We start from the raw sequence: 24,902 nt of genomic DNA on the forward strand, positions 1-24,902 counted from the left end.
GTGCCAAAAGTTGTAGACAAATCACGGATGCGCATTCAATCTCCCCCACCCCCGCCTTCCTTCCGTCACATTGTGCCTCCACTGGCTGCCGCGGCCGCTGGCTCGGCCCGGGACGGCCGGGACTTGGGCCGCTCCACGCCCGGACTGCCCAGACGGCCGCCGCCGGCCCCACCGGGGCCCGGACAACCCCGGAGTCCGGAGCTTGGCCGGACAGCCCGGAAACGGCCAGGACGGCCAGGCGGGCATACGAATGGGCGAGAGACGGAGAGAGAGAGAGAGAGAGAGAGAGAGAGAGAGAGAGAGAGAGAGAGAGAGAGAGAGAGAGAGAGAGAATATCTTCTTTGCGTGGAGCGAGCAGAGCGGTGCAGGGGCCGCCACGAGGGGCGCCCGCCACCGTGGGGGCAATTTGGTTGGCAGCACTGGCGGACGGCGTGTCAAACTGTTTCACTGCTTTCGTTTTATTAGTCCTTTCCTTTCCAAAACGACACGCGTCGTGCCCGTTCATCAGTACTGCAGCGACGTTATCTTGTTCTCGTAGTTCTGCGAAAAGAAAACAACGATGAACACCCGAGAAAAGAAGGGGTTAAATCGTTGGCAGAGAGTTAGTTTCTCACCTCCCTGGCTATTCTAGCCAGGCTGTCTGCCATTTGCTGTCCGGTCTCCTGGACCAGCGAGTAGAAGATGCCTCGCTTCTGCATCAGCATGTGCGGATGGTCGAACTCCTGAGGAGGAAACGAAAACTTTAGGAAAATGTCGGAAACTCGCATCATTTGGCGAACTTTGTGTGACCGTTCGTGTAGCGCGATGGCCGCGCCGCTTATCCGACTCTCTAGAGCGCGCCGAAGTTTAAATCGCGGCGGAGGACACACTTGTTGCCCGGGACGGCCGGGACAGTGCGGGGCAAAGCGAGCGCGGCGCTGACGAGCTGGTGGTGGGCAAGGCCAGCAGCGAGGTCAGAGGGCTAATTCCGAAAGGGGTGTGTCTGTCTCTCTCGCACCGGTGCGGGGCAACGCATGGGTGCGAGAGAGAGGGAGGGAGGGATCTCCTCCAGCTCGAGGCAAGTTTGCAGTGGCGGGCCAGGCGGGCCAGTGGTGGGGCCAGCGCCGCCAGCGGCGTGCCCTGGGCCGTTATCTGCACGCGCTAACGCGTCCGTATGATTTGCTACGCCACCGGCAGCGCCGCCCCGCCCCACCCCGCCCCGCCCCGCCCCCTCGCCTGCCCGGCTTCATCCGCCGAGCTATCCATCAATGCCAGCCCCCGACCCGGGCCGCGGCGCGGGTTCAACTCCCGCCACAGGCACACTCCATTTCCCCACATCTCTCGGCGGGGCGTGGCGTGGCGCGGCGGGGCGGGGTGGGCGTTGAGAAAAAAATGGCTCTGTACTTTGCGTGCATTACGCGGCGAATGGGACGGCGCTGATCGGGGATTGAGGATGGAGGTTGGAGGTGGGGGTGGGGTGCTGAGATGTGGTAGAGACCAGTCTACAGCCAAACGCAGACGACGGACGTCTCTGAAGCAACAAGCCGGAACCAGCCAATCATCGGTGAGGAAGGACGTAACGAAGGAATCACAAAGAGAGGGAAAATTGTGGCCAAGGATACGACGAAGCGAAGGACTATACTGACCGCCGCCCGGCCCGCGTCCATGACGAGCACGCGGTCCGAGTCCATGATGGTGTTGAGGCGGTGGGCCACCGTCAGCACGGTGCACCGCGCGAACTTGGAGCGGATCGTGCTCTGGATCAGGCCGTCCGTTCTGCCGAAAGCCAAACGAGAAACATTATTTGACAGTCTTGGTCCGGCACACTGTCGCCTCCACGGGACGCGGCACTCACTGAGGGTCCACGTTGGCGGTGGCCTCGTCCAGCATGAGGACCTTGTTGCCGCGCAGGATGGCCCTGGCCAGGCAGATGAGCTGCCGCTGGCCGACGGAGAAGTTGGAGCCCGCGTCCGCCACCCGCATCTCCAGGCCCTCCGACTCGGTGGCGGCGTCCCGGAGCTCCACCTGTCGAACATCATCGTCATCATCAACGTCGTCATCAACATGATCATGATTTGATGATCAGGATGATGATGTTGATGATCATGATGATGTTGAAGATCATGATGATGTTGAAGATCATGATGATGTTGAAGATCATGATGATGTTGATAATCATGATGATGTTGAAGATGATGTTAATGATCATGATGATGTTCATGAAGATGTTGGTGATCATGATGATGTCGGTGACCATGATGATCCTGGTGATGTTGATGATCATGAAAATGATCCTCAAGTTACTCACGTCCTCGAGGGCGGCCCACAGCATGTGGTCCTTGTACTCGTCGAAGGGGTCCAGGTTCTTCCGCAGCGTGCCGGAGAAGAGCACGGGGTCCTGGGGGATGATGGAGATCCTGGAGCGCAGCAGCTGCAGCGGGATGCTGCCCGTGTCCACGTCATCCAGGACCACTTGGCCCTCCAGGTAGGCGAGCCGGAACAGCGCGGAAATGAGCGAGGACTTGCCCGCGCCCGTCCGCCCGACGATGCCAACCTTGCGACAAAAAAAAATAGAATAGTAAAAAGTTGGAAAGCGCGGACGACAGGCAGGGTACCTATGTCTTGTAAGCCACAAGAGATATTTTTTTAAGTTATATAGAAGATAAAGATAATTTGGAATTGAATTTCGAACTATAAGTAACGTTTGCGCAACTTTTTCATCTATAACTGTTTTCGAGATATAGGCACCCTAATCGTCAGTGTCAAGTTGGCACACCCTGGACTTCCCCGTACTCAACCTTTTGCCGACCTTGCAAGTGGAAAATTTGCAAACTTTCCAAAATGACGGAGTAAGCGGAGCCGCAGGGAGAACTCCCGGCCGCTTCGGTTCAGTGCGCCGCCACACCCTCGGGGCGTGTCAAAGGGGTGGCCTACCGGCCGGGCGGCTGGCAGGCATGCCGCGCAGATAGGCCTGCGGCCCGCACGCCGCGTCGTCGCTCTGTCTCTCTCGCACCCCGACGGGGCGCCCCGTCAGTGCGAGTGAGACAGAGCGACGAAACCAGTGTTCAGCTGGCTGATTTACTCGGCGCGGGTGTGGGACTCCTCGCCACCACCGCGCAGCCCGGCCTCGGCTCGGCTCGGCTCGGCTCGGCTCGGCTCGGCTCGGCTCGGCTCGGCTCGGCTCGGCTCGGCTCGGCTCGGCTCCGGCTCGGCTCGGCCCGCGTGAGTTGTCTGTCGCGTGCCCAACTGCCATATCGGCCGCACCCCCTCCCCCTCCCCCTCCGGGCAGCGGTCCCACCGCGCGGGATACATATTGGGGGGCATTAGAGTCGATGAAGACCTCACCTCCAGCGCCGTCTAGCGCTCAGAGGGTCCGCCTTGCCGCGCCTTGCCACGCCCCGCGCCTTGACCATTACAAAGCGCTCAGCGCGCGAGCGTGCCGCACGCGTCTGCGCGGCGCGGCGTGGCACAGGACCCCACATTACACTACACCGTAATGAAGGTCTCGATCAGGGAGACCAAGGCGGTGCAGGCACACTGGCTGACAGCTTGATCGGCGCCGCCCCGCCTCGCCTGACGAAGTGCGCCGTCTTTAAGGAGCGCCCGGCCCGCTTATCGGCAGAGTCCCCACGGGGGGCGTTTGTTTTGAGGAACGGCCCGCCATGTCGTCGCTCTGTCTCTCTCGCACTCGAGGGGCGTGCCGTGGCGGTGCGAGAGAGACAGAGCGCCGGAAGCAAGTGCGCTGTACCTTCTCCATGGGGTTGATGACCAAGTTGAGGCCCTTGAGGACGGGCGGGGACTGCGGCGCGTAGCGCATCCACACGTTCTTGAGCTCCAGCCGGCCCTCGCTCGGCCAGTCCGCCTTCGGGGCGGTCCCTGCGGAGGGAAAGTTTAAAGACGTTAATTGGCGCACAGTGGGCCAGCAGACCGGTGGAGGCGTCGCTGAACAGGACTCGAGCCGAACGTGTGACCCCACCAATGGATTGCTCGTTCGGAGAGCAATCCATTGGTGGGGTCACACACTCCATGAGGTACCTTCAGTCAGGGGGATTTTGTCCTCGGTGGGCAGGTCCGTGTACTCCAGGACTCTCTCGACGCTCAGCAGCTGCGACGCGACCTCGGCGGACTGCCGCATGCCGAACTGCACCAAGCCGGTCATGGCGATGGACTGACTGATGGCGAGGCCCACGTCACCGCCAAACGCAGCTGTGAGGACGAGGGTGTTCGAAATCAGACATCATTTTCGACACTTTCTGATTGGTAAATCGGCAGTTAAAGTGACATTACTAACACTGTTCCATGAGTAAGAAACTGAAGATGACGACGAATGTAAAGCACATGCTGAGCAAGTCTAGGAAGGTGCCGAAGGAGGTGCTGGTGAAAATGAACATGAACCACGCGGACGTGTGCAGGTTCTGAGATGGCGGAAAAAGAGCGAAAAATAAAGAAAAATCCAGGGAGGGAAGAGAGAAGGGTTGTCGAATCTACTCCGATTTCGCAAAGTGTGGCTCACCTGGTGGTTGTCGAACTCGGCCCTGACGAGCTCCTGGGCGTTGAACGCGCGGATGGTGGACAGGCCCTGGATGGAGGCGTTCAAGTGGGTGAACACCGGACTGCGGGCTGGAATAGAAGTCGACAATCATCACCAGCTACACAGCCAAACCGTGAAAACGACTCACGGTGCGCCAGAGGACCATAGCGGAGAGGCCAAAATTATTCGAGACGCGTTTTGAGCCCTTGAGTCCCTAAATGGGACTCGAACCGAGCGTGTGACCCCACCAACGGATTCCTCCTTCGGAGAGCAATCCATTGGCGTGGTCACATGTTCGGTTTGAGTCCTGTTTTATGATTTTGGAGCTCAAAACGCGTCTCGAGTTTTGACCGCCTCCTCCGGTCTTCTAGCCCACTGTACGGCTCGAGGCTGCGAATCCTACTCATCCCCTCCAGACGCTTGATGTTCTTGGCCGACCGCAGGTAGATGAGCCTGGCCAAGTAGAAGACGACCAGCAGCACGGCGACGGGCACCAGGAACACCCAGTCCACCGCGACGGCCACGGCGATGTAGCCGAAGAAGGCCAGGATGTACTGCAAACGTACGAGCCGATCATGAAGGCCCAGCCACGAGCCCAGCCATCAATAGCAATATGAAGCAGAATAAAATAGCAATTGGCCGGCGGCGCCGACGGGTTGCCTACCAGACGCCTGACGGGCTGAGGTAGGCAACCCGGTCAACGCCGGTGCTTGGCGGGCAGGGCTCCTTGAACTTAGACGTTGCAGTGTACCTGCGAGGCGTCCAGGAGGGCCTTCGGAAGCAGCTCGTCGACGCCGCCCAGGTCCTTGGAGAATCGGTTGAGGATCCTACCTGTTGGGGACAGAGACACACAGAGGTCAGAATCACTCCGCGCAAAGGCAATGAAAGAAATCGGCCGATTATTGAAGTAGTGAACGAAATGAGCAAGAATCGATGCTCAAAATGTAGACCAATCAATTTGGTTTCATTCGATTAATTAATTTGTTTTCGGGAGGGAATTTAAAAAAAATTGATAAAAGATTAATGAAACCTGTCTTGATTTTTAACAATAGTCGAATCGGAGTTTCGGGAATTCGTTGGCAGTTAAATTTGAAAGACAATTTTAGTCAATTAATCGATAAGTGGCAGAGTGGCCGTCCAGGCTGCGTGGACTCGCCGCTGCTGCCGCCACAACAACTTTGCCGAACTAATCTTGTCCGCAAAGTTCGAATATTTTAAGCGACGCTCCGCCGCGCTCCGCCCTGCGCTCCACAGTGGGCTTGGAGACCGGTGGAGGCGGTCAAACTCCCGGACGCGCTTTGAGCTCCAGAGTCGCTAAATGGGACTCCAACCGAACGTGTGACCCCACCAATGGATTCCTCGTCCGGAGAGCAATCCATTGGTGGGGTCACACGTTCGGTTCGAGTGCGATTTAGCGACTCTGAAGCTCAAAAGGCGTCTATAGTGTTTTGTCCGCCTCCACCGGTCTCTGGCCCACTGTGCTGCTGGGGTTTGCGCAGGCTTGCGTGAGCCTGTTCGGATGGCCGTCTTATCGCGGCCGCGCGGCACGTCACTACCGCCCGCCAGTTCATTAAACAACTGCATTTTGTGTCCGTCCATAACGCGAGGCTTCTCCGAGGAGATACCGTAAAGACTCGTTGTTAACGCGCGCCGCACAGTGGGCCAGAAGACCGGTGGAGGCGGCCAAAATCCCGGACGAGCTTTGAGCTCCAGAGTCAACACTTTTTCCGTAAGTTTTCTCTCGAGAGACAACCCGGCCCTTGAAACACACGCTGCGTCCTGTTCATTAGCGTCGCCAGGACACTGGGACTGCCGGTGCTCTTCGCGGCTTTGAACGGCGAGCGCAGCGCACAGAGAATGAAAATTTCAAACTTGAAAACTCGTTTACCCCGCGTCGTCATCACACTGCTTGCTTTAGCAGCTCCATAATTCACTTGCCACTTTGTGCCTTCAAAGGCAGCGCCAGGAACCCCCACTCTTTTTTTCTGACGCGTTCCCTTTCGCAGAGAACGGCGCCGCGTCGCCATTCAGATGATGCCGTGACCACACCGTATGGGAGGGTGAGAAGTCGCGAAAAAAAAACCGCAGTGGGTGGGGCTCGAACCCGGACCTCCCGCACGACAGTCGGTGCCTTTACCGCCTGCGCCACGGGGCAGGCGATCGCGGCACGGCTCGCGGAAAGCACCTTAATTGCGCGCGCGTGCGCGGCTCTCCGTGCTGGTCAAGGAGAGCCCAGGCATTCCGGATTACGAGCCCGGATGCCCCAGGAGACTGGCGCACGACAAGAAATGTCAACAGACTTGAAACGCGTGTGGGCTTATTGCATTCCTGGCGAGTCTGGAGGCTGGCTGGAGGCTCCTGGAGGCTCCTGGAGGGCGCAGGGTCTGCTGGAGGAGGCGGAGGGCGGGGGCACTGTACGGACACCTGGGACGACACGAGCACGCCCTCGCCGATCTCAGGCACGGCCGTTCCGCCACGGCCAGCCGCACTTATGGACGCGCACGATTTCCATAAAAAGAAAAGCGGGAACGAGTCGCGGCGGCGGGAATCGAACCCACGGCGCCTCTGCCGCGCGCAGCCCCGACGACACGGGTTTTGGTTTGAAAGTTCGCGCCGCAAGGGCCAAGTTGGCTTGAGGAGTCCCGCTAGAAATTGCCCAATTCGGTGAGAATTTTGTGGAGGTTTCACAGTGCTTGCAGGCCGAAAGTGGGACTGGGCTCGGTGCGCCGCGACGTGGCGGGGTGGGCAAGGCGGGGTGGGCATGGCGGGGTGGGCAAGGCGGGGTGGGCAAGGCGGGGTGGGCAAGGCGGGGTGGGCAAGGCGGGGTGGGCAAGGCGGGGTGGGCAAGGCGGGGTGGGCAAGGCGGGGTGGGCAAGGCGGGGTGGGCAAGGCGGGGGGGGCAAGGCGGGGTGGGCAAGGCGGGGTGGGCATGGCGGGGTGGGCAAGGCGGGGTGGGCAAGGCGGGGTGGGCAAGGCGGGGTGGGCATGGCGGGGTGGGCAAGGCGGGTGGGCAGGCGGGGTGGGCAAGGCGGGGTGGGCAAGGCGGGGGGGGCAAGGCGGGGTGGGCAACGGCGGGGGGTGGGCAAGGCGGGGTGGGCAAGGCGGGGTGGGCAAGGCGGGGTGGGCAAGGCGGGTCGGGCAAGGCGGGGCGGGTCCCGGGTACGGTAGGGCCATGGCGAGGCGTAGCGGCCACTGGTCTCCAGGGTGCCGTTGAGAGTGTAGATCGGTCGCTGCGTTCTGGAGCGCCTCGCTGCCGCTGTGCTGCCGCAGCCTGCCGCCCCGCCTGGCGTCTCTTTCCCTCCAGTGTGTCCGCCGATAAGGCCTGGCCCGGCCAGCCCGGCCGAGGGCGGCCCACCTCGGCATTGTGGGCTTGCGGGTAATTGCCTGAAGAAATTCCCGCTCCCCCGCCTCTCTCTCTCTCTCTCTCCCTCTCTCTCTCTCTCTCTCTCTCTCTCTCTCTCTCTCTCTCTCTCTCTCTCTCTCTATCTCTCTCTCTCTCTCTCCCTCTCTCTCCCTCTCTCTCTCTCTCTCTCCCCCTCGCGCAAGGTCGCCGGCATGCTACTTCTTGCGGACGGCTTGCTCGTTTGCGCGCCGAAACGGACCTCTTTTTCTGGGCGGCGCGCGGCGCGGCCTTCAAAGTATTACAGCCGCCGTCGCACCTCAGCGTGTCCATTCCGGCAAAGTGGGGACAGCGCTGCCGCTGGAGAGCGGCAGAGGGCGGGGCGGGGCGGGGCGTTGGAGAACAGTGGCCGGGGCCGCGGGACAGTAGGGGGTGGAACATGCGGGAAGATGGTTTCGAGAGGGTAGCGAGTCGGGTAATCCGGCCATCCGCAATGCGGATTACCAGAAATTTTTAGGTAATCCGGTGATAAGTCTCGGTTGATCCGACGGCAATCCCAAGTAACCCGAGGTAAGTACTCCGACGGAATAAAAGGGTAGGCATGAAAAGAAAAGAAAGGTTTAATCCGGTGGTGATCCCGAGGTATTCCGGAGGTAATCCGGAGGTAATCCAAAGGTAATCCGGATCCATGGGTGTTACGGGTAACCTGTAATCCAGCTGGCACAAAATTTACCCGATATTTCTTTTCTCCCTCGGATAGTGGGAGAGGGTTGGGGGCTGGTACACTGGAGCAAAGTCTTGGGAGTGCCGGCGGGGTGCGCGCTCTGGGGCTTCCAGCCGCTCCAGCCGCTTCCGCGGCCTCCAGCCTGGAGAGGGCTCTCCGGGCTGTGAACTGGCTCCGAGAGTCGCCCGTCCGTCCCTCTGTCTCTCTCGCATCTACACAGGACGCTCCATGGGTGCGGGAGAGACAGGGCGACGGGCTCTCGGAATCAGTCTGCTGACGGCCTGCTTGGCCAGATGAGGGACATTAGGGGGGCGCCTTGATGCGCGCAACTAGTGCTGCAACACGGCCACGCGTCTTGTGGCCTCGCACCGGGGCGGCCCCGCACCAGGGCACCAGGACGGCCCCGACCAGGGCCCTGGCCGCGCCCTCGCCCCGGGTCCACAGGTGTCCGATAACTCGGACGGACGAGCGATCCGTGCGGAGGGCGCCCTGCGCGCCCAGCCCTCGGCCCTTCGAGCAGCAGGCTGATTCCGAGCACCGTCGCCCTGTCTCTCTCGCACTCGTGGGGTGCCCCTTTAGGTGCGAGAGAGACAGAGCGAGGAGGTAAGCAAGCAGTGCTCGGAAACAGCCCGCAGGGTGAGCAGCGGGTACGGCGCGAGTTCGCGGCCCCAGCGCCACTCCTCCTCCACCACCACCACCAACCCGGCGCACAGTGAGCCAGAAGACCGGCATGGAGACGGCCAAACTCTAGACGCGTTTTGAGCTCCAGAGTCGTTAGATGAAACTCGAAACGAACGTGACCCCACTAATGGATTGCTTCCTGGACGAGGAATCAATTGGTGGGGCCACACGTTTGGTTTGAGGCATGATTAGCGACTCTGGAGCTCAAAACGCGTCTAGAGTTTTGGCCAACTCCACCGGTCTTCTGGCCCACTGAGCAGCGCGAGGCGAGGCGGGGCAACCCGGCCCTGCCTTTCTCTCTGTCAGCCGCGAGCTGCATCCATATTGCAGGCAAGACGGAGTACCCGGCTCCGCCCGGCTATTCATGTTTCAGAGTCGCCATTCGTTAAAACGGGAGCAATTGATGCTGCCCGGTCGCTTTCTCCTCTCTCTCTCTCTCTCTCTCTCTCTCTCCCCCTCCTTGGGATGCAGACGGCCTCATGCTTCATGCGCACGGGCCGGACGGTCTACAGTGGCGTGGCGTCGGGGCCGCGGCAGTTCGACCCCCCCCCCCCCCCCCGGCTTGGCTTTTTGCCGTCCATCGCCTTGGCGGGAAACTTGTGGCTAGGGGCGGTCTTATCACCGGGCCGGGTTGTCCTCGCCGGTTATCAGCCCTACTTTCACCTACCCGCTCCGCCCCGCCCCGCCTCGCCCCGCCCCGCCCCACCCCGCTCCGCCCCGCCCCGCCCCGCCCCCCCCGCCCCGCCCCGCCCCGCCCGAGCCGCCGCGCCTGAATATTCATGGCTTCCCTTCCAGCACGCTTCCAGGACGCTTCCAGCACGACGACGATGTGCTCATCCACCTCAAAGTCATCCGGTTAGTTTGGGCCGCGCGCCGCGCCGCGCCACCTCTCCGGCTCCTCGCTGGCAATTGTCATAATCCCGATATGGCCCTGCAGTGCCTCAGCGCCTTGCAGTGGCGAGTGCCGCGTCGCGTTCAAGAAGCTGCCGCCACCACAGTGGGCCGGAAGACCGGTGCACTCTTAAAACCTTCAACCCCGCTTCAACTTTACGGCGGTCGAGGCTCGGCCGTGCAGCGCGTGGATGTCTCGGCGCGAAGCGTGTGCATCTTGGTGTGTGCGGAGTCTGCGGAGTGCACCACTCATATATATGCAACGGCATGCCAGCCTACCACTAGTTTTACGTGTTTGACTTTCAGATTCAACGGCCGAGTCTCGTTAGTGCAGCCGAAGGGCCCGAAAGGGTGTGGCCGAACGGGGGAAGGGGGGAGAGAGAGAGAGAGGGGGGGGGGTACCCAAAGGGGTCGAAAGCAGGGAGCGAAATGCAGTGGTCCGCTCACCCGACGGGTTGGTGTTGAAGAAGTGCATGGTGGCCTGGATGATGTTGGCGAACATGTTGTCGTGCAGCGCCTGCGAGCACTTGCTGCAGATCCAGTAGAAGTAGAAGGAGCGCACGAAGCCCAGCACGAAGAGGCTGGCGATGATTCCCGAGTAGATGTACACGAAGTTGACGGTGGTGGTGAGGGGCTGCTGCGTCACCACGGCCGCCCCCGGGGCGTGGCTCTGCGACTGGTACTGCCGCAGCTCCTCCTGGTTCGTCCTGGGAAACCACAACCATTTCAAGGAGGTCTGTCTACCCTTCTTAGAAACAAAGGAATAGACTATGTCGCTGGATCCACTTCAATCCCTCGAGAAGACAAATGCACCGGAAGTCGGGTTGCGTCGACCAATCAGAAGCCTCCTTTCATCAAGGGTAGCTACCACTGATGAAAGGAGGCTTCTGATTGGCCGACGCGACCCGACTTCCGGTGCATTTGTTTTCTCGAGGGATCGAAGTGGATCCAGCGATATAGTCTACACATATCACTGTAAATGATTGCATTGCTGCGCTTTCGGCGTGCCTCCGTGACTACTGACCAGAACCCGACGAAGTAGTCGGCCATGCTGGCGGCGGCCTGCGCGGCCAGGAACAGGACGATGAGCTGGCCGAGGCAGAAGACGTTGGTGCCCGTCAGGAAGTACCTGAAGAAGAGCGAGCCCTTGACCTGGCCCCGGGTAGTGGCCTCCAGCCGCTCCGGCTCGGGGGCGTCCGCCTCGTCCACCTCGTCGGCGACCACCTCGACCTCGCCGACGCTGGAGATGGAGATGGAGGACCGCATGGACGACCGGATGGACGACCGCCGGGAGGAGAGCCTGGTGGTCGAGACCTGCCTCTCCAGGGACTGGACGACGAAGGTGAGTTAGTTGGACGAACATGACGCACAGTGGGTCAGAAGACCGGTGGAGGCGGTCAAAGTTGTAAACGCGTTTTGAGCTCCAGAGCTGCTAAACAGGACTCGAACCGATCGTGTGACCCCATCAATGGATTGCTCTCCGAAAGAGGAATCCATTGGTGTGGTCACTCGTTGGGTTCAAGCCCTGCACAGCGACTCTGGAGCCCAAAACGCGTCTAGAGTTTTGTCTGCCTCCACGGGTCTTCTGGCCCACTGTGTGGCGGGATATTCCTCCATTTCAGTGTGACTGCACCGTACCACTTTGCTCGACACGCGTGACATCTGCCGCAGCGCTCGCATGAGAGGCCTGCTGTCCTCGGGCTTCTTGCCCTCCTCGATGACGTCATCGGTGACGTCCTCGTCCTCCTCGGCCAGGTGCAGCATTTGCGCGTAGTCGACGTCACTGTGCAACAGTTCCTTGAACGTCCCTTGCATCTGAATCTCTCCCTGCGAATAAGCGAGGAAAGTGAAGCGACTCGCGGCGTTATCCGCAGAACGGAACGCGCCCCCCGATGACCACGGCCCGGTCAACCCCCATAGTTCCACCGAAGGCCACCGACTGCGGGCTGCTCCCCCACTCTGTCTCTCTCGCACTCATAGGGTGTCGCGCAGGGGTGCGAGAGAGACAGAGCGACGAAGCGCTGCCCGGAATTCCTTGGCCGAATGCGCTCCCATTCCACATAAATTACTCCGCCACCATAAACGGCCCATGCCGTGATTGCGGCAAACAAAAGAAAACGCGCTGGCGCCAAATTTGAACGATGGCGCGCCGCACTGCGGGCTCATTCCGAACGGCGCTCTGTCTCTCTCGCACCCCTACAGGACGACTCACGAGTGCGAGTGAGACAGCGTGATCGCGCTTTCGTCGACGAAAGCGGCGCACAGTGTGCTAGACGACCGGTGGAGGCGGTCGAAATACCGGACGCATTCTGAGCTCCAGAGAGTCGCTAAAAGGGACTCGAACCGAACGTGTGACCCCACCGATGGATTGCTCTCCGAACGAGGGGTCCATTGGTGGGGTCACACGTTCGGTTCGAGTCCCATTCTACGACTCTGCAGCTCAAAAGGCGTCTAGGCCGCCTCCGCCGGTCACTGTGGATGACTCACGTTGTTGAGGATGGCGATGCGAGACACCTCGCTGAGGTACTGCACCTGGTGCGTCACCAGCACCACGGCCTTGCCCTTGAGCAGCTTGCACACGCACTCCTCGAACAAGTGCTTGCCCACGTGCGTGTCCACGGCCGACAGTGGGTCGTCCAGCAGGTACAGGTCCGCATCTCGGTACACCGCCCTGGAGGGAAAAAGAAAAGCGTCTTTTGTCTTCAAACTTTTCTAAACTGGAAGGACTGAAGAGACGTCACTCTTAACCCAGGGGCCTGCACTTTACTCGTCCCTGCTCTTCATCGTTTACTTGTAACACGGCACGGCACGGCACGGCACGGCACGGCACGGCACGGCACGGCACGGCGGCATGCGAGGAAGTGTCTGGCCGCGTCGCCAGCGGCGCGGCTCGACCGGCCCGATGTCGCCTGCGTAATATATCCTGGCTATAAATTTCCCAAATTTACGCTGCGCTGTTGCCCGGGGCGCAGGGCGCGGCCCAGCGCGGCCCAGGCCGACCTCCGCGCCGCCCTCCGCGGCCTCCAGTCCGTCTCTTGTCTCTGTCGCACGCAAGGGGCGGCCCGTTGCGGTAGCGAGAGAGACGGAGCGACGAGAAAATCGGTCCGCCCAGGAGGGAGAATGCGAAATTTTTGTTCGCGGCTCGGACCGACCCAGCGGCTGCAGACACTGATTCCGAGAGTCGTTTTCGTCGCGCTGTCTCCCTCCCACCCATACGGGACGGCCCATGAGTGTGGGAGAGACAGAGCGAAGAAAACTCTCGGAACCAGGGTGCCGCCACCCCCGCCGCCCGACGCGTGCAACACCAGGCCCTTGTCGCCCTGCTGCAGGCGCGTGGCGCGGCGCGCCGAGTGGCCCACTTTTGAAATTCGCGTGGAAGAGGCGGTGCGGCGCATACGCGCTGCCAGCGCCCTCAACAAATGCCCCATTCTGTCCCCCTCCCCTCCCCCCTCCCCTCCGCCCGTAATCCGCCAGCGGCCCCCTTCACGCGCCGCGCGCCGCGCTGAAATATCTGCGAACGTTCTTCGAGATGCGTTTGACGGAACGCATTTGTCCTCTATTTTCGTCGGTCCCGCGTACAGAGAGCCCGAACAAATGTGTGCCCGGGAGTGGAAACGAACAGCGAGCCGAAAAAAAGGAAAAAAAGGCGATATATTCTCTCTTGCAGTGCTGCCTGCCTTTTCCGCACCCCCTGCTCACACGCGGCAACGCGGGGCGACGCCGGGCAACGCGGCATCGATATTTTTTGTTCCGCGTTCTTTCCGCGCGTCAGCATCGGAATCAGTCCGGACATCAACACCCGATGGAAACTACGCTGAGGGGCTGCCTTTCTCTTTCCCCTTTCGCCTCTCATTCCCTGTTTTGTTATTTCTTTTTTCAAATTTTGGATGAGCACCATGATGGCGTCATTGGCGTAACATGGCGCACTTTGTTCCCGTTTCTGGAATCCAGCATCACCTCCTCACGCACAGTGGTCCAGAAGACAGGTGGCGGCGGTCAAAATCCCCGACGCGTTTTGAGCTCCAGAGTCACTAAACGGGACTCGAGCCGAACGTGTGACCCCACCAATGGATTGCTCTTCGAGCGAGGAATCCATTGGTGGGGTCGCACGCTCGGTTCGAGCCCCGTTCGGCGCCTCTGGAGCTCAAAACGCGTCTAGAGATTTGGGTGCCTCCACCGGTCTTCCGGCCCACCTCCTCACGGCCCCACACGCTACCCCAGGTAGCCGCCAGGGCCTGGAGTGCGGCCACGGCGCGTATGTTGGAATTGTTATTAAATCAGCCGCTGTCGCCGGCCGGCCGTCCAGCCCGGCCCCCTCCTTGGCCATCCCCACCGCGGCCCCGCCCGGAATGAAATTTCGCCCGTTCAGCATATTACCTCTTGCAATCCCCTCTCCACGGCTGCTGCGGCCGCCCTGTGCGGCTCTGCGGGGCGGGGCGGGGTGAGGGGGGGGGACGGGGTGGTCTTGGACGGCCAAGTTCCACATCGCGGAGCTGCAAGGCCGGCACGCCGCCCCTCAGCGCCACGTGCAGCTACGCCCCGCCCCGCCCCGCCACGCCCCGCCCCGCCTCGCCACACCCCGCCCCGCCCGCCCCACCCGCCCCGCCACGCCCCGCCCCGCCACGCCCCGCCACGCGCTGCCGGCCGCTAAGACTCTAATGCCCGCTAAGTAGCAGGATGTGCAGGGAATGGGCAAGCGGGCGAGCGACCTGGCCGTCCGCACGCCAAGTCCTCCACAAGGACCATGGTGCGCCACCGCCGCGGCGTGCAGGGGCGGGGCGGGGCGGGGCGGGGCCCGGGTGCAACGCTCGGACAAGTCTGATGCTGAAAAGAGCTGCGCTGCTCTGTCTCTCTCGCGCTCATAGTCCTCGGTAGACGTGAGAGAGGGACATCACAGCGAAGAAGACCACTTTTTGCAACACTCAGGACCCTACTGACTAACCCCACCAAAAATTTAAAAAAAAAACTAAAACTTGAAAGAAAAACAGGAAGGGCTGCATCACCTCAGTCAGCCTACTGGCAAACATTTCTGCGCCTTGTTCTGGAGAGGCTTATTGCCTGGTAGGCAGGCTGAGGTGTTGGCCACCCTTTCGGCCACCTTTTGCCTTCTTGCGTGGCCGCACCGTCCTGGCAGCCAGCCTGCCCCACGGCCTTGCCGGTCTTCCCCGGGCCCCATGATTCACGGTCGGTAATAGCGCCCCCTGGGCCTTCTAGTGGCCTCGCCGTGGCCCTCCAGTGGCCTTGCCGCGGCCCCGCCGTGGCCCCGCCGTGGCCCCGCGGACTGCGCGCTGCGGTCGGGAAAGTGGCGGCGGTCATACGTTGGGTTTGTCTGGCCCGGCATTAGCACAAAGCCTGCAAGACGCCCCGCCCCGCCCCGCCCCGCCCGCCCCGCCCCGCCGAAGGTGGCGTTCCGATTCAGTAATTCGAGTTCCAATGTAACTTTCCCTCCTCATATGGGGGATTGAGTTGGCCCAGGCCGGGCCCAGGCCCCGGAGCCCCCGCAGCCCCTAGCAGCCACGCCGGCCGGAGGGCGCGGCGGCAGCGGGGACCTACACTGCGAAAGCAGAAATGAGGGGGCAAGCGTTGCGCGGCTTGAATTAGCTTGGCCCGGAATAAGTTCTGTCTTTTTCTGCCTTTTCTTTTTAACTAGTATGTAACTAGTAACTGGTGTATTGTGTGAGCGATCGTCCGCGTGTCTGTCTGTCTGTCTGTCTGTCTGTGTGCGTGCGTTCTGCCCGAACGGCCGCCCATTAGTGGCGGATGCGAACAAAGTAAAGACGGCCGGCGGTCAGTCGAGAAGCAAAACGCGGCGCGGAAATCGCTGTTAGGGTAGCCACCCGCACCGCGCCGCCTTTCAGTGGAGCGGCCTCTGCAGCCAAGTTTCGCAAAAGTGCAGTTGGCTCCCCTAGCTCCGCAGGGCGTTACGCACAGTGAGCCAGAAGACCGGCGGAGGCGGCCAAAACCCCAGACGTGTTTTGAGCTCCAGCTTCGTTAAACTGGACTCGAACGCAGCGTGTGACCCCACCAATGGATTCCTCGCTCGGAGAGCAATCCAGTGGTGGGATCACACGTTCGCATTTAGCGACTCCGCAGCTCAAAACACGTCCAGAGTTTTGGCCACCTCCACGGGTCATCTGGCCCACTGTGAAACGTAGCGAGTCATTCCGAGGGCCGATTCGGTCGACGTCGCAAATAGCTGGAACCGATAGGTGCTGGGAACTGTCTGGATCGGCGCGGTGGGGCGGGGCGGGGCGGGGCGTGGCGGGGCGGGGCGGGTCGGGGCGGGGCAGGGCGGGGCGGGGTGCCCGGTCCGGGGGCTAGCCAAAACCCCCATTGTCTGCGGCTTAACCGATTTTCCAGCTCAACTGTATTCAGCCAGCACCTCTCTCCCCGCGCTGCCGCGCTGCCGCCGCCTGGCCGGGCAGGCAGCCTGGCGGACAGGGCCGGCCCGGCCAGTAGGTTTGCAGGCAAACAGGCGCCGGCCGGACGGACGGACAGGCGTGCCCAACCTGTTGTGCCCCGTAAGCGTATATCATTGCTTGTTAAGCCCGCCAAACAAAGCGCGCACCCGTGCGCGGCGTGTCGCGTGCGCGAGGGCTTCGCTGTTGTTGTTATTGTTGTTGGTCTTGTTTAAAAAGAAAGAGTTTATGCCAAAAAGATAATATTTGGCCAAAATGTGAAAAAAAATCGTTAATTTATCCTCTAGAGAATCTAAAAGGCACCTTTTTGACTCGCCCCGTTTTGGAATCATGACGTGTGTGTGTGTGTGTGTGTGTGTGTGTGTGTGTGTGTGTGTGTGTGTGTGTTACAAACACGCGATCTACTTGAAAGTTACAACGAATGGGGCGCGTTCGCTGAGAGTGCAACAACAGGCCGCGCCGCACAGCCGCACAACGCGTCATCCGGTTGACCAATAGGCACCGCGAGACTGGCCCCGCGGCGCGTCGCTGCGACTCCGCCGCGTCCACCACTGTAAATCACCAGGCGTGTGCCCTGTAAATAACTGCAGGGCTCCGGGCCATCGAGCTATGACCAATGGCCGTGTGTGTGTGTGTGCGTGCGTGTGAGGGGAGAGAGAGGGAGAGAGAGAGAGAGAGAGAGAGAGAGAGAGAGAGAGAGAGAGAGAGAGAGAGAGAGAGAGTGCTTGGTCGTTACACGGAGCGCGGCCCCGCGTGGACACCGATTCCACTGCGGCCATCGGAAAGGAGGCGTCCCGGTGATTGAATACCGCAGCGCGCCACCGAGCGCGCGCAACAACTTTTTGGCCGAATCAACAAACGTGGCGGCGGTAAACGGTTTTCCGCAGCAGCGCTAAAAACTTTGAGCGCTGCTAAACCCCCTGCTGCAGCGCCCGGCCGGCGGGGTTAAATATTTACCCTGACACCGGCGCGGCCCGAGGCCAACAAGTGACAGGAGACTGATTCCGAAATTGGTCGCTCTGTCACTGTCACACGTATACGGAACGCCCCGTGAGTGCGAGAGAGACAGAGCGACGAGGCTGGGAAGCTGACCTGGCCAGGTTGACGCGCGCGCGCTGTCCGCCGGACAGCGAGGAGCCCCTCTCCCCTACGAGCGTCAGGTCGCCGAAGGGTAGCTGCGCGAGGTCGGGCAGGAGCGCGCACGCCCGCACCACGCGGTCGTAGCGCTGCCGGTCGAAGTCCGAGCCGAAGGTGATGTTCTGCCGGATGGAGGCGGCGAAGAGCCACGGCTCCTGGCACGCGTACGACACCTTGCCGCGCACCGCCAGCCGGCCCGCCGTCGTGGCCAGCTCGCCCAGCACGGCCTGCAGCAGCGAGGACTGCGGGGGAGGAGAAGAAGAAGGGGCTTTAGAATGCACCTGGACGTAGAGGGCACAGTGGGCCAGAAGACCGGTGGAGGCGGCCAAAACTCAAGACGTGCGCACCAAAGTCGCTAAAAAGGACCCGAATCAAACGTGTGACCCCACCAATGGATTCCTCGTTCGAAGAGCAATCCATTGGTGGGGTCACAGGTTCGGTTCGTGTCCCATTTAGCGACCCTGGAGCTCAAAACGTGGATTGGGGTTTGCCACCTCCACCGGCCTTCTGCACACTAAATGTTTTTGTACATATTTTGTAATTTTTTGTGCAAACGAACTCTTTGTACAAATTTGAACAAAATTTTGTACAATTTTGTACAAAAAAGGTGATAAATGTGCAGTTTTTCGTACGAAAATTGTACGAAAATTTCATGTGCACAAAAAGCTGTAATGTCTCGTACAAAATTGTACACAACATTGTGAGCCACTGTGGTGCCCAGCAACAGGGCGTCGAAAGGGCCTAAAAAGTGGGGCAGGCGGCGAAGGCGCCATGAGTGTAATGGACTGGCTTTTTCGGGGACCAAGGAGTATCGCCCAGGTGTCCCGTGGCGTCGCCGTGACCTCGCTCTCGGTCATAACCGGGTAGTAAAATCCCGTCCCTCCCTCCGTGACGGGGCCCCTCTCCTGCCCGCCAGCAGACTGATTCCGAGAGTCGTTTTCGTCGCTCTGCCTCTCTCGCACCTCTCGGCCGTGACACCGGGAGAGACGGAGCGACGGAAACGACTCTCGGAATCAGTCTGGTGCCCGGCAGGCCCTGCGAGGCCCGACGGGTCCTACCTTGCCAGCCCCCACGGGTCCTATGACGGCCAGCAGCTCTCCGCTGTTCATGCTCAAGTTGATGTTCTTGAGCGTGTCCTCCGAATTGCCCCGGTTCCACTTGGCATGCATGGACCTGAACTCGAGGACGGGCCCGTTCCTGCAGCGACAAAACAACATCAACAACAAGAAAACGGCCGCCCCTTTGCACAGCCCCGTTGTTGTTGTTTTTTTTTGTTTGCTTGAAAAGTGAAATGAGCACACCATTACACGTTGGCCTGACCGCAGCGAAAAAGGTACCCGCCGCCGTGTATTAATGCAGAAACAACAACAACAACAACAACAACAACAACAACAACCAAAAACGAGACACTAACTTCCCGGCGGCGAGCCGCGGGTATTTCGGTCCGTTTAATGACTCTACATAAATTCCCACATGAATGCGTGCGGAACGTGCTGCTGTTGCTGTTTTTTTTTTGTGGTTTTCGTTTTTCGTTTTTTTTTTTCGCGCAGTTTACTGCTCAGCGTAATGAAAGGGGTCGCACTACCCGCAGCCCTTAATACACCTCGGCCTCTTTGAATGCCTAACGCGTCTGTCTGTCGGTCTGTCTAACCGTCTTTCTCTGTCTGTCTGTCTGTCTGTCTGTCTGTCTGTCTGTCTGTCGGTCTGTCTGTTTGTCCGTCTGTCCGTCCGTGGCTGCAAAGTAGTAACAGAAGCAGACTGCCCTCCCCTTCACGGGTCGTTCGGGAAACCTTGGAATGGCGTCAATGGCGCCGCGCCGCGCCGTGAGTGCGAGGGAGACGGAGCGAAGGCGGTGCGGGGGGCTCACCGGACGTGAATGGCGCTGCCGTTGGCGGCGACGCTCTGATCCTTTGGCGGGCCATTTAGTGCGTCCTCCTGGTCATCGCCAAAGCCGGGATTACTGCGGCCCTGCGAGGGCGCCGAGGGCGCCGAGGGCACCTGCCCCTCCTGCGCGTCGAACTCCTCGAACTCCAGGAACGTCTGCGGCAACCAACATTCGACAAATTGTTTTCGTCAGCTTTTTTCTTCTTCTCTCATGCACTCTGAATAGGCTCCTCCGAAGCATCTGCTTTTTAACCATGAAGATATTGAAGGCACAGTAGAATTGCTTCGTATTATGAAGAAAAACTTTGCATTCCGAAAGATTTTGCTGTTTGATACTAAGCCTTTTTTCCCCCGTACAATGCCTTCGTTTTTTTTGGTTCGATGTGATGCTTTCCTAGACTCTTTACTGTGTGTCAGGCGAACGATTCAAAAGAGCGGTCCGTCGCTCTGTCCCTCTCACACTCGTGCAGGGCGCCGAGAGAGAGAGAGAGAGAGAGAGAGAGAGAGAGAGAGAAGAGAGAGAGAGAGCAGCGACGGAGTGACTTTTCCGAACCGCGCTTCGCTGGAGCGCCTGTGCATAGCAGGGTAGGCCGTCCCGTTAAACACGCCAGTGCGTTGTGCTGCCTACCCGCCAGGCGCCCCTCCACGGCCAGATCGCTCCGAAAGGTGTCTCTGGCAACGTTTCGAGCTCTGGAGTTCTCGAATAAGACTCGAACAAGACACTCGAATGTGTCGATGGATCGCGCTTCAATCGAGGAGGCCACATATGAATCTGAAGGTTGATTTCGAGTCTTGGTAGAGAACTTGAGAGTTTGTCGCCCGAGCTTTCCTAGGGTGCACCACGAAGCCTTTCTATTCTTGTTTTTGGTCTTATTTTTAGTTTTTTGTTCGTCACCTGCAGGCGGCGGATGGACACTGCGCTTTCGGCGACCTCGGAGATGCCCCTCACGAAGAAGCTGCCCATGGTCATGGAGAGGATGTTGTAGTAGGACTGGATGGTGAAGACCTGCGGGCGTCGGTTCCGGTAAGGAGTGGGCCTCTTTGCTTTCAACGAGTGTGAACACACACGAACTTCAGCTTGCCCTTACCATGGAGGCCTTGAGAGCGTCTCCCGACAGGGCGTAGGTGATGAGCGTGGAGAAAATGGCGACGCGCGTGGTGAACATCATGAAGGTCATGAACACGCCCCGGACCAGGTACACAGCCAGGATCTGCTTGATTTCGTCCCTGTCCGCAATTAAAAAAATAATTCAGAATAATTTTTTATAAATGATTTTGGGGACTTTAAAGGCTCACCGTCTGGCCGCCGAGATGAGCTTGGTGAAGGGCTTCTCCCAGGCGTACATCTTGATGACCTGCACGCCGTTGACGATCTCGTCCATGAGGCGCACCCGGATGTCGGTGCGCAGGGCGATCCGGTGCCTGAACTTGGACGACAGGGTGCCGGTGTACGCTGCAGGGACAAGGACAACTTAAAAAATTATGGTGCGAACCAAAATTTTTAGGTTTGAAACGAGTTTTCAGTGGGTATAGTACAGAAAAATATTTTTGGGACAACCGAGGCGTGAAATTAACAAAGGAGCTTTGGGGACTTCTAAGTTCAAATTGTTTTGATTTTTTCTTCCCTGCAGGACGTGATGGCACTCACACTGCAGGGGCACGACCAGGAACACGGTGCCGATGCCCACGAAGCCGGCCCAGCCGACGTGCGAGTACAGGAGGTAGGCGACGATGAGCGTGAGCGTGGGGTCGATCCACAGATGGTTCAGGAAGATGGCCATGATGTCGAAGCGGCTCACGTCGTTGCTGAGCAAGTTGACCACCTGGCCCGACGCCGTCTCCCCCAGCGCCGTCTTGCTCAGTCTGGTGGCCTGGCGGACAAGGTCAGGACTCGGACTTCAGTTTGCCGCTTTCGGTAAATGGGACTCGAACCGAGCGTGTGACCCCACCAATGGATTGCTCGCTCCGAACGAGGAATCCATTGGTGGGGTCACACGTTCGGTTCGGGTCCTGTTTCGCGACTCTGGAGCCCAAAACGCGTCTGGAGTTTTGGCCGCGGGGGCCGGTCTTCTGGCCCACTGTGTAGCAACAGCCCGAAATAATCGACGCGGCCAGTGCAGGCCGTCTTTATCTGTATCGACCCGCGCCTCGACTCGCGTTGCCTCACGCCGTGATTCCGAGCGGCGTAAGTCTGGCCGCGGGCCGCACTTGGATGCCCCGAACAGGCGTTTTAATGAGCCCTGGGCTAGGCCTGACCCTCGGCCGGCTGAAGCGTGTCGCTCTGTCTCTCTCGCACCCCGTGCGGGGCGCCCCTGGAGTGCGAGAGAGACAGAGCGACACGCTTCGGAATCGGTAGTGTGCCGAGCCTCGGGCCGTCCGGCCATCAACGGTTGGTGCGCCCCGCCCTCGCGGGTGAGAGAGAGAGAGAGAGAGAGAGAGAGAGAGAGAGAGAGAGAGAGAGAGAGAGAGAGAGAGAGAGAGAGAGAGAGAGAGAGAGAGAGAGAGAGAGAGAGAGAGAGAGGGAGAGAAACAGGGAAGTAACGAATCGATAGTAACAACAAAGTCGCGCTGTCACCGAAGCGGCCTCGGCCACGCGGCCACGCCCAAGTAAATCTGAGAACGCCTCCGTGACTGACAGCGCGGCGGCGAGGCGCGGCGAGGCGCCCTTAATGATGCACTTAAGTCCGCCGACGCACCGCCGGGCACCGCCGGCCGGCGACCGAGCCGCCCGTCCCGACACGGCTTTGATCGCGCTACGCGCTGTGCTTAATCAACTTGCGTGTTGTTCCTCAATGGGCCACTTTCGAAAAAAAATAAAAAGTACCCGTCCGAGTTCTTTGATCGATCAACGGGGATGATGAGCGAAAGCGTTAGGGCTAGGATTCTTCTCAAAAACAATAAATCAAATCAAATCAAATCTCTCTCTCTCTCTCTCTCTCTCTCTCTCTCTCTCTCTCTCTCTCTCTCTCTCTCTCTCTCTCTCTCTCTCTCTCTCTCTCTCTCTCTCTCTCTCTGTCTCCCCCTCACCTTCCTGAAGACGAGCGAGCAGCAGGCGATGCGCATCTGCATGCCCAGGTGCATGCACGTGTACAGGACGTGGTTGGCCAGCAGCAGGGAGCCCAGCACGCAGAGGATGATGCCGCCCGCGTAGGCGAAGGCGTACTCCTTGGGCATGGTGGAGCCCGGCGAAAAGTACGTCAGCAGCTGGCCCAGCAGCAGCGGCTGCACCAGCCTGGTTTCAGAAAGGACAGAGTGAGGGCAAGGCCCTAAATGTCTAAATTCATCGAAATTCGACTGAAATTCATCGAAATTTGACTGAAATTCATCAAAATTTGACTAAAATTCATTGAAAGTCGACTAAAATTTATCGTTTTTGTACACCGAAATTGACAGTGATTTCCCCTTGGAATTGCGACTGACCTGAGGCCGATGCTGTTGACGGCGTCCAGCAGCCCCACGGCCACGAACTGCTTCCAGAACATGGCGGCCAGCGCCTTCAGGAAGCTGGCCCTGCCGCCCGTCCGGCGCGCCCTCTCCTCGCACGCCTTCCAGTGCCTGGGGAAGCAATCGTTATTCGAGTATTCGAAGCCTCAATACCAAAAGTAGCTCATTAACACACACTACACACTAAATGTTATGTACAATTTTTTTACGAGACATGACAGTTTTTTGTGCACGCGAAATTTTCGTACGATTTTCGTACGAAAAACTGCACAGGTTTCACCGTTTTTGTACAAACGTGTGAAAAATTTTGTACAAATTTGTACGAAAAGTTCGTGTGCACAAAAAAACTGTGATGTCTCGTACAAAATTGTTCATAACATTTTGTGTGCATAGGTGAACTCTTAGAAAACGCTAGTTTCAGCAAATGTTCACTGAGATTGAGTGTGTAATACACTACACACGGTAGGTCCTCGAATTTTTCACAAGGATTGCACTGGACCTTCAACTTGAGTTTTTTTTTTTTTTTTTTTCCAATCCGGCACGTTGTACTGCCTGGAGGAACGACTCAATCTGTTTTCGAATGATTTAGTTTTCCGGTTGGTTTGGCTGCCGGCAGTGCCGCCTCGGCCGCCGCCCCACGTGTCGGCGTCGCACAGCCTCCGCGTCCCGGCCTCCACTTTCGGCGGATGGCGCCACACTCTGCCGCTCTTCAGCAGACCGATTCCGAGAGTCGTTTTCGTCGCTCTGTCTCACTCTCGCACCTCCGGGGGGCGTCCCATGAGTGCGAGGGAGACGGAGCGACGAAAACGACTCTCGGAATCTGTCTGCAGCGGCGGCAGCGCGCGCAGCGCCCCCTGCACGAAGAGACGGAGGAAGCGGCGGTACTCACGCCTCGAGCTTGCTGCCCAGCCCCGCCGATTTGTCATTCTTGAGCGGCTCGTAGAGGTCCTCCACGTCGATGGGCTGCCGGAAGCCCTTCCAGAACGTCGGCCACGACCACCTGCATGGAGCACTGTTAGGGCGTCTTCGTCCAACGCGAAGCGACCGCGAAGCACAGTGACCCTCTGGCTCTGTCACACTTTGCAGTATCATCACTCTGGTGTGAGTGAGTCAGAGGGTCTCTGTGTCACAGTCGGGGTGTGAGCTGTTTTTGAACGGGTGACGTCATGGATGAGTGAGTTCGGAGAGCAATCCATTGGTGGGGTCACACGTTCGGTTCGAGTCCCATTTGGCGACTCTGCAGCTCAAAACGCGTCCGGGATTTCAACCGCCACCACGCCGGTCTTCTGGCTCGCTGTCCTCGTCGTCAAAGTGGTACTCACGCGAAAATGGCGACGGACACCGGGTTGGCGCCGACGCGGGGATTTTTCAGAAACTTGTGTTGGAACGTGTCCATGGCGCTAACGGTCCCACTCGTGCGTTGTCATTGGTGTAATCCTGGCTCAGCTGGCGCGCGCGCGTGATCGAGCGTCGCCGCTTTCTTTGCTGTCCGTCGCTTAAACGGTGCCCGGTGTGCCCCAGTTCCCCGTCGCGCCGCTTCTGCAGCCACACTCGAACATCGGAAGCGCGGAGGTGGGCCTGTGATAGTGCGGCCCCTCCCACTCCTCCACGACGCGACGCGTCGCGACACCGCAAGTGAGTCCGCGGCACTTGTCACCGCGACAGTCACCGTGGAAATGGTGGGCCGCGATCTCCCCTCCCGGTGGCGAGTGACGCATTCGCGAAAACGCTGCTTGGATAACCTCGCGGGGGGAGTGGAGTAGTAGAGCAAGCAGCAACCTGCTCTTCCCTCCGCTCGGCTACGCGCTAAGAGCCAATCGGATTTTGGATTCGAGTCCCATTCATGACCTCCTCTGAGCGTGTCTCTCGGCC

The 24,902-nt window shown here is 59.5% G+C and overlaps 1 protein-coding gene across 1 annotated transcript; it reads right to left on the reverse strand.

Moving 5' to 3' along the window:
- Positions 1-434: 434 nt before the first annotated feature.
- Positions 435-24,716, reverse strand: LOC117640173 (multidrug resistance-associated protein 4-like). Its single transcript, XM_034376463.1, has 26 exons — positions 24,353-24,716; positions 23,920-24,030; positions 23,007-23,141; positions 22,614-22,818; positions 21,235-21,457; positions 20,883-21,039; positions 20,675-20,813; positions 20,482-20,592; positions 19,570-19,742; positions 18,761-18,899; positions 17,658-17,944; positions 12,634-12,817; positions 11,785-11,973; positions 11,171-11,475; positions 10,594-10,853; positions 5,262-5,341; positions 4,914-5,064; positions 4,493-4,599; positions 4,271-4,394; positions 4,015-4,185; positions 3,728-3,855; positions 2,288-2,533; positions 1,835-2,004; positions 1,626-1,755; positions 615-722; positions 435-540 (listed from the first exon to the last, which is right to left on the reverse strand). The coding sequence occupies exons 1-26, from the start codon at positions 24,424-24,426 to the stop codon at positions 505-507; spliced, it is 4,143 nt and encodes a 1,380-aa protein (XP_034232354.1). The 5' UTR covers positions 24,427-24,716; the 3' UTR covers positions 435-504.
- Between the last annotated feature and the right edge of the window lie 186 nt (positions 24,717-24,902).

This window comes from Thrips palmi, unplaced genomic scaffold, assembly GCF_012932325.1.
Source record: "Thrips palmi isolate BJ-2018 unplaced genomic scaffold, TpBJ-2018v1 HiC_scaffold_12, whole genome shotgun sequence".
In the NCBI taxonomy this organism is placed as follows: Eukaryota; Metazoa; Arthropoda; class Insecta; order Thysanoptera; family Thripidae; genus Thrips; species Thrips palmi.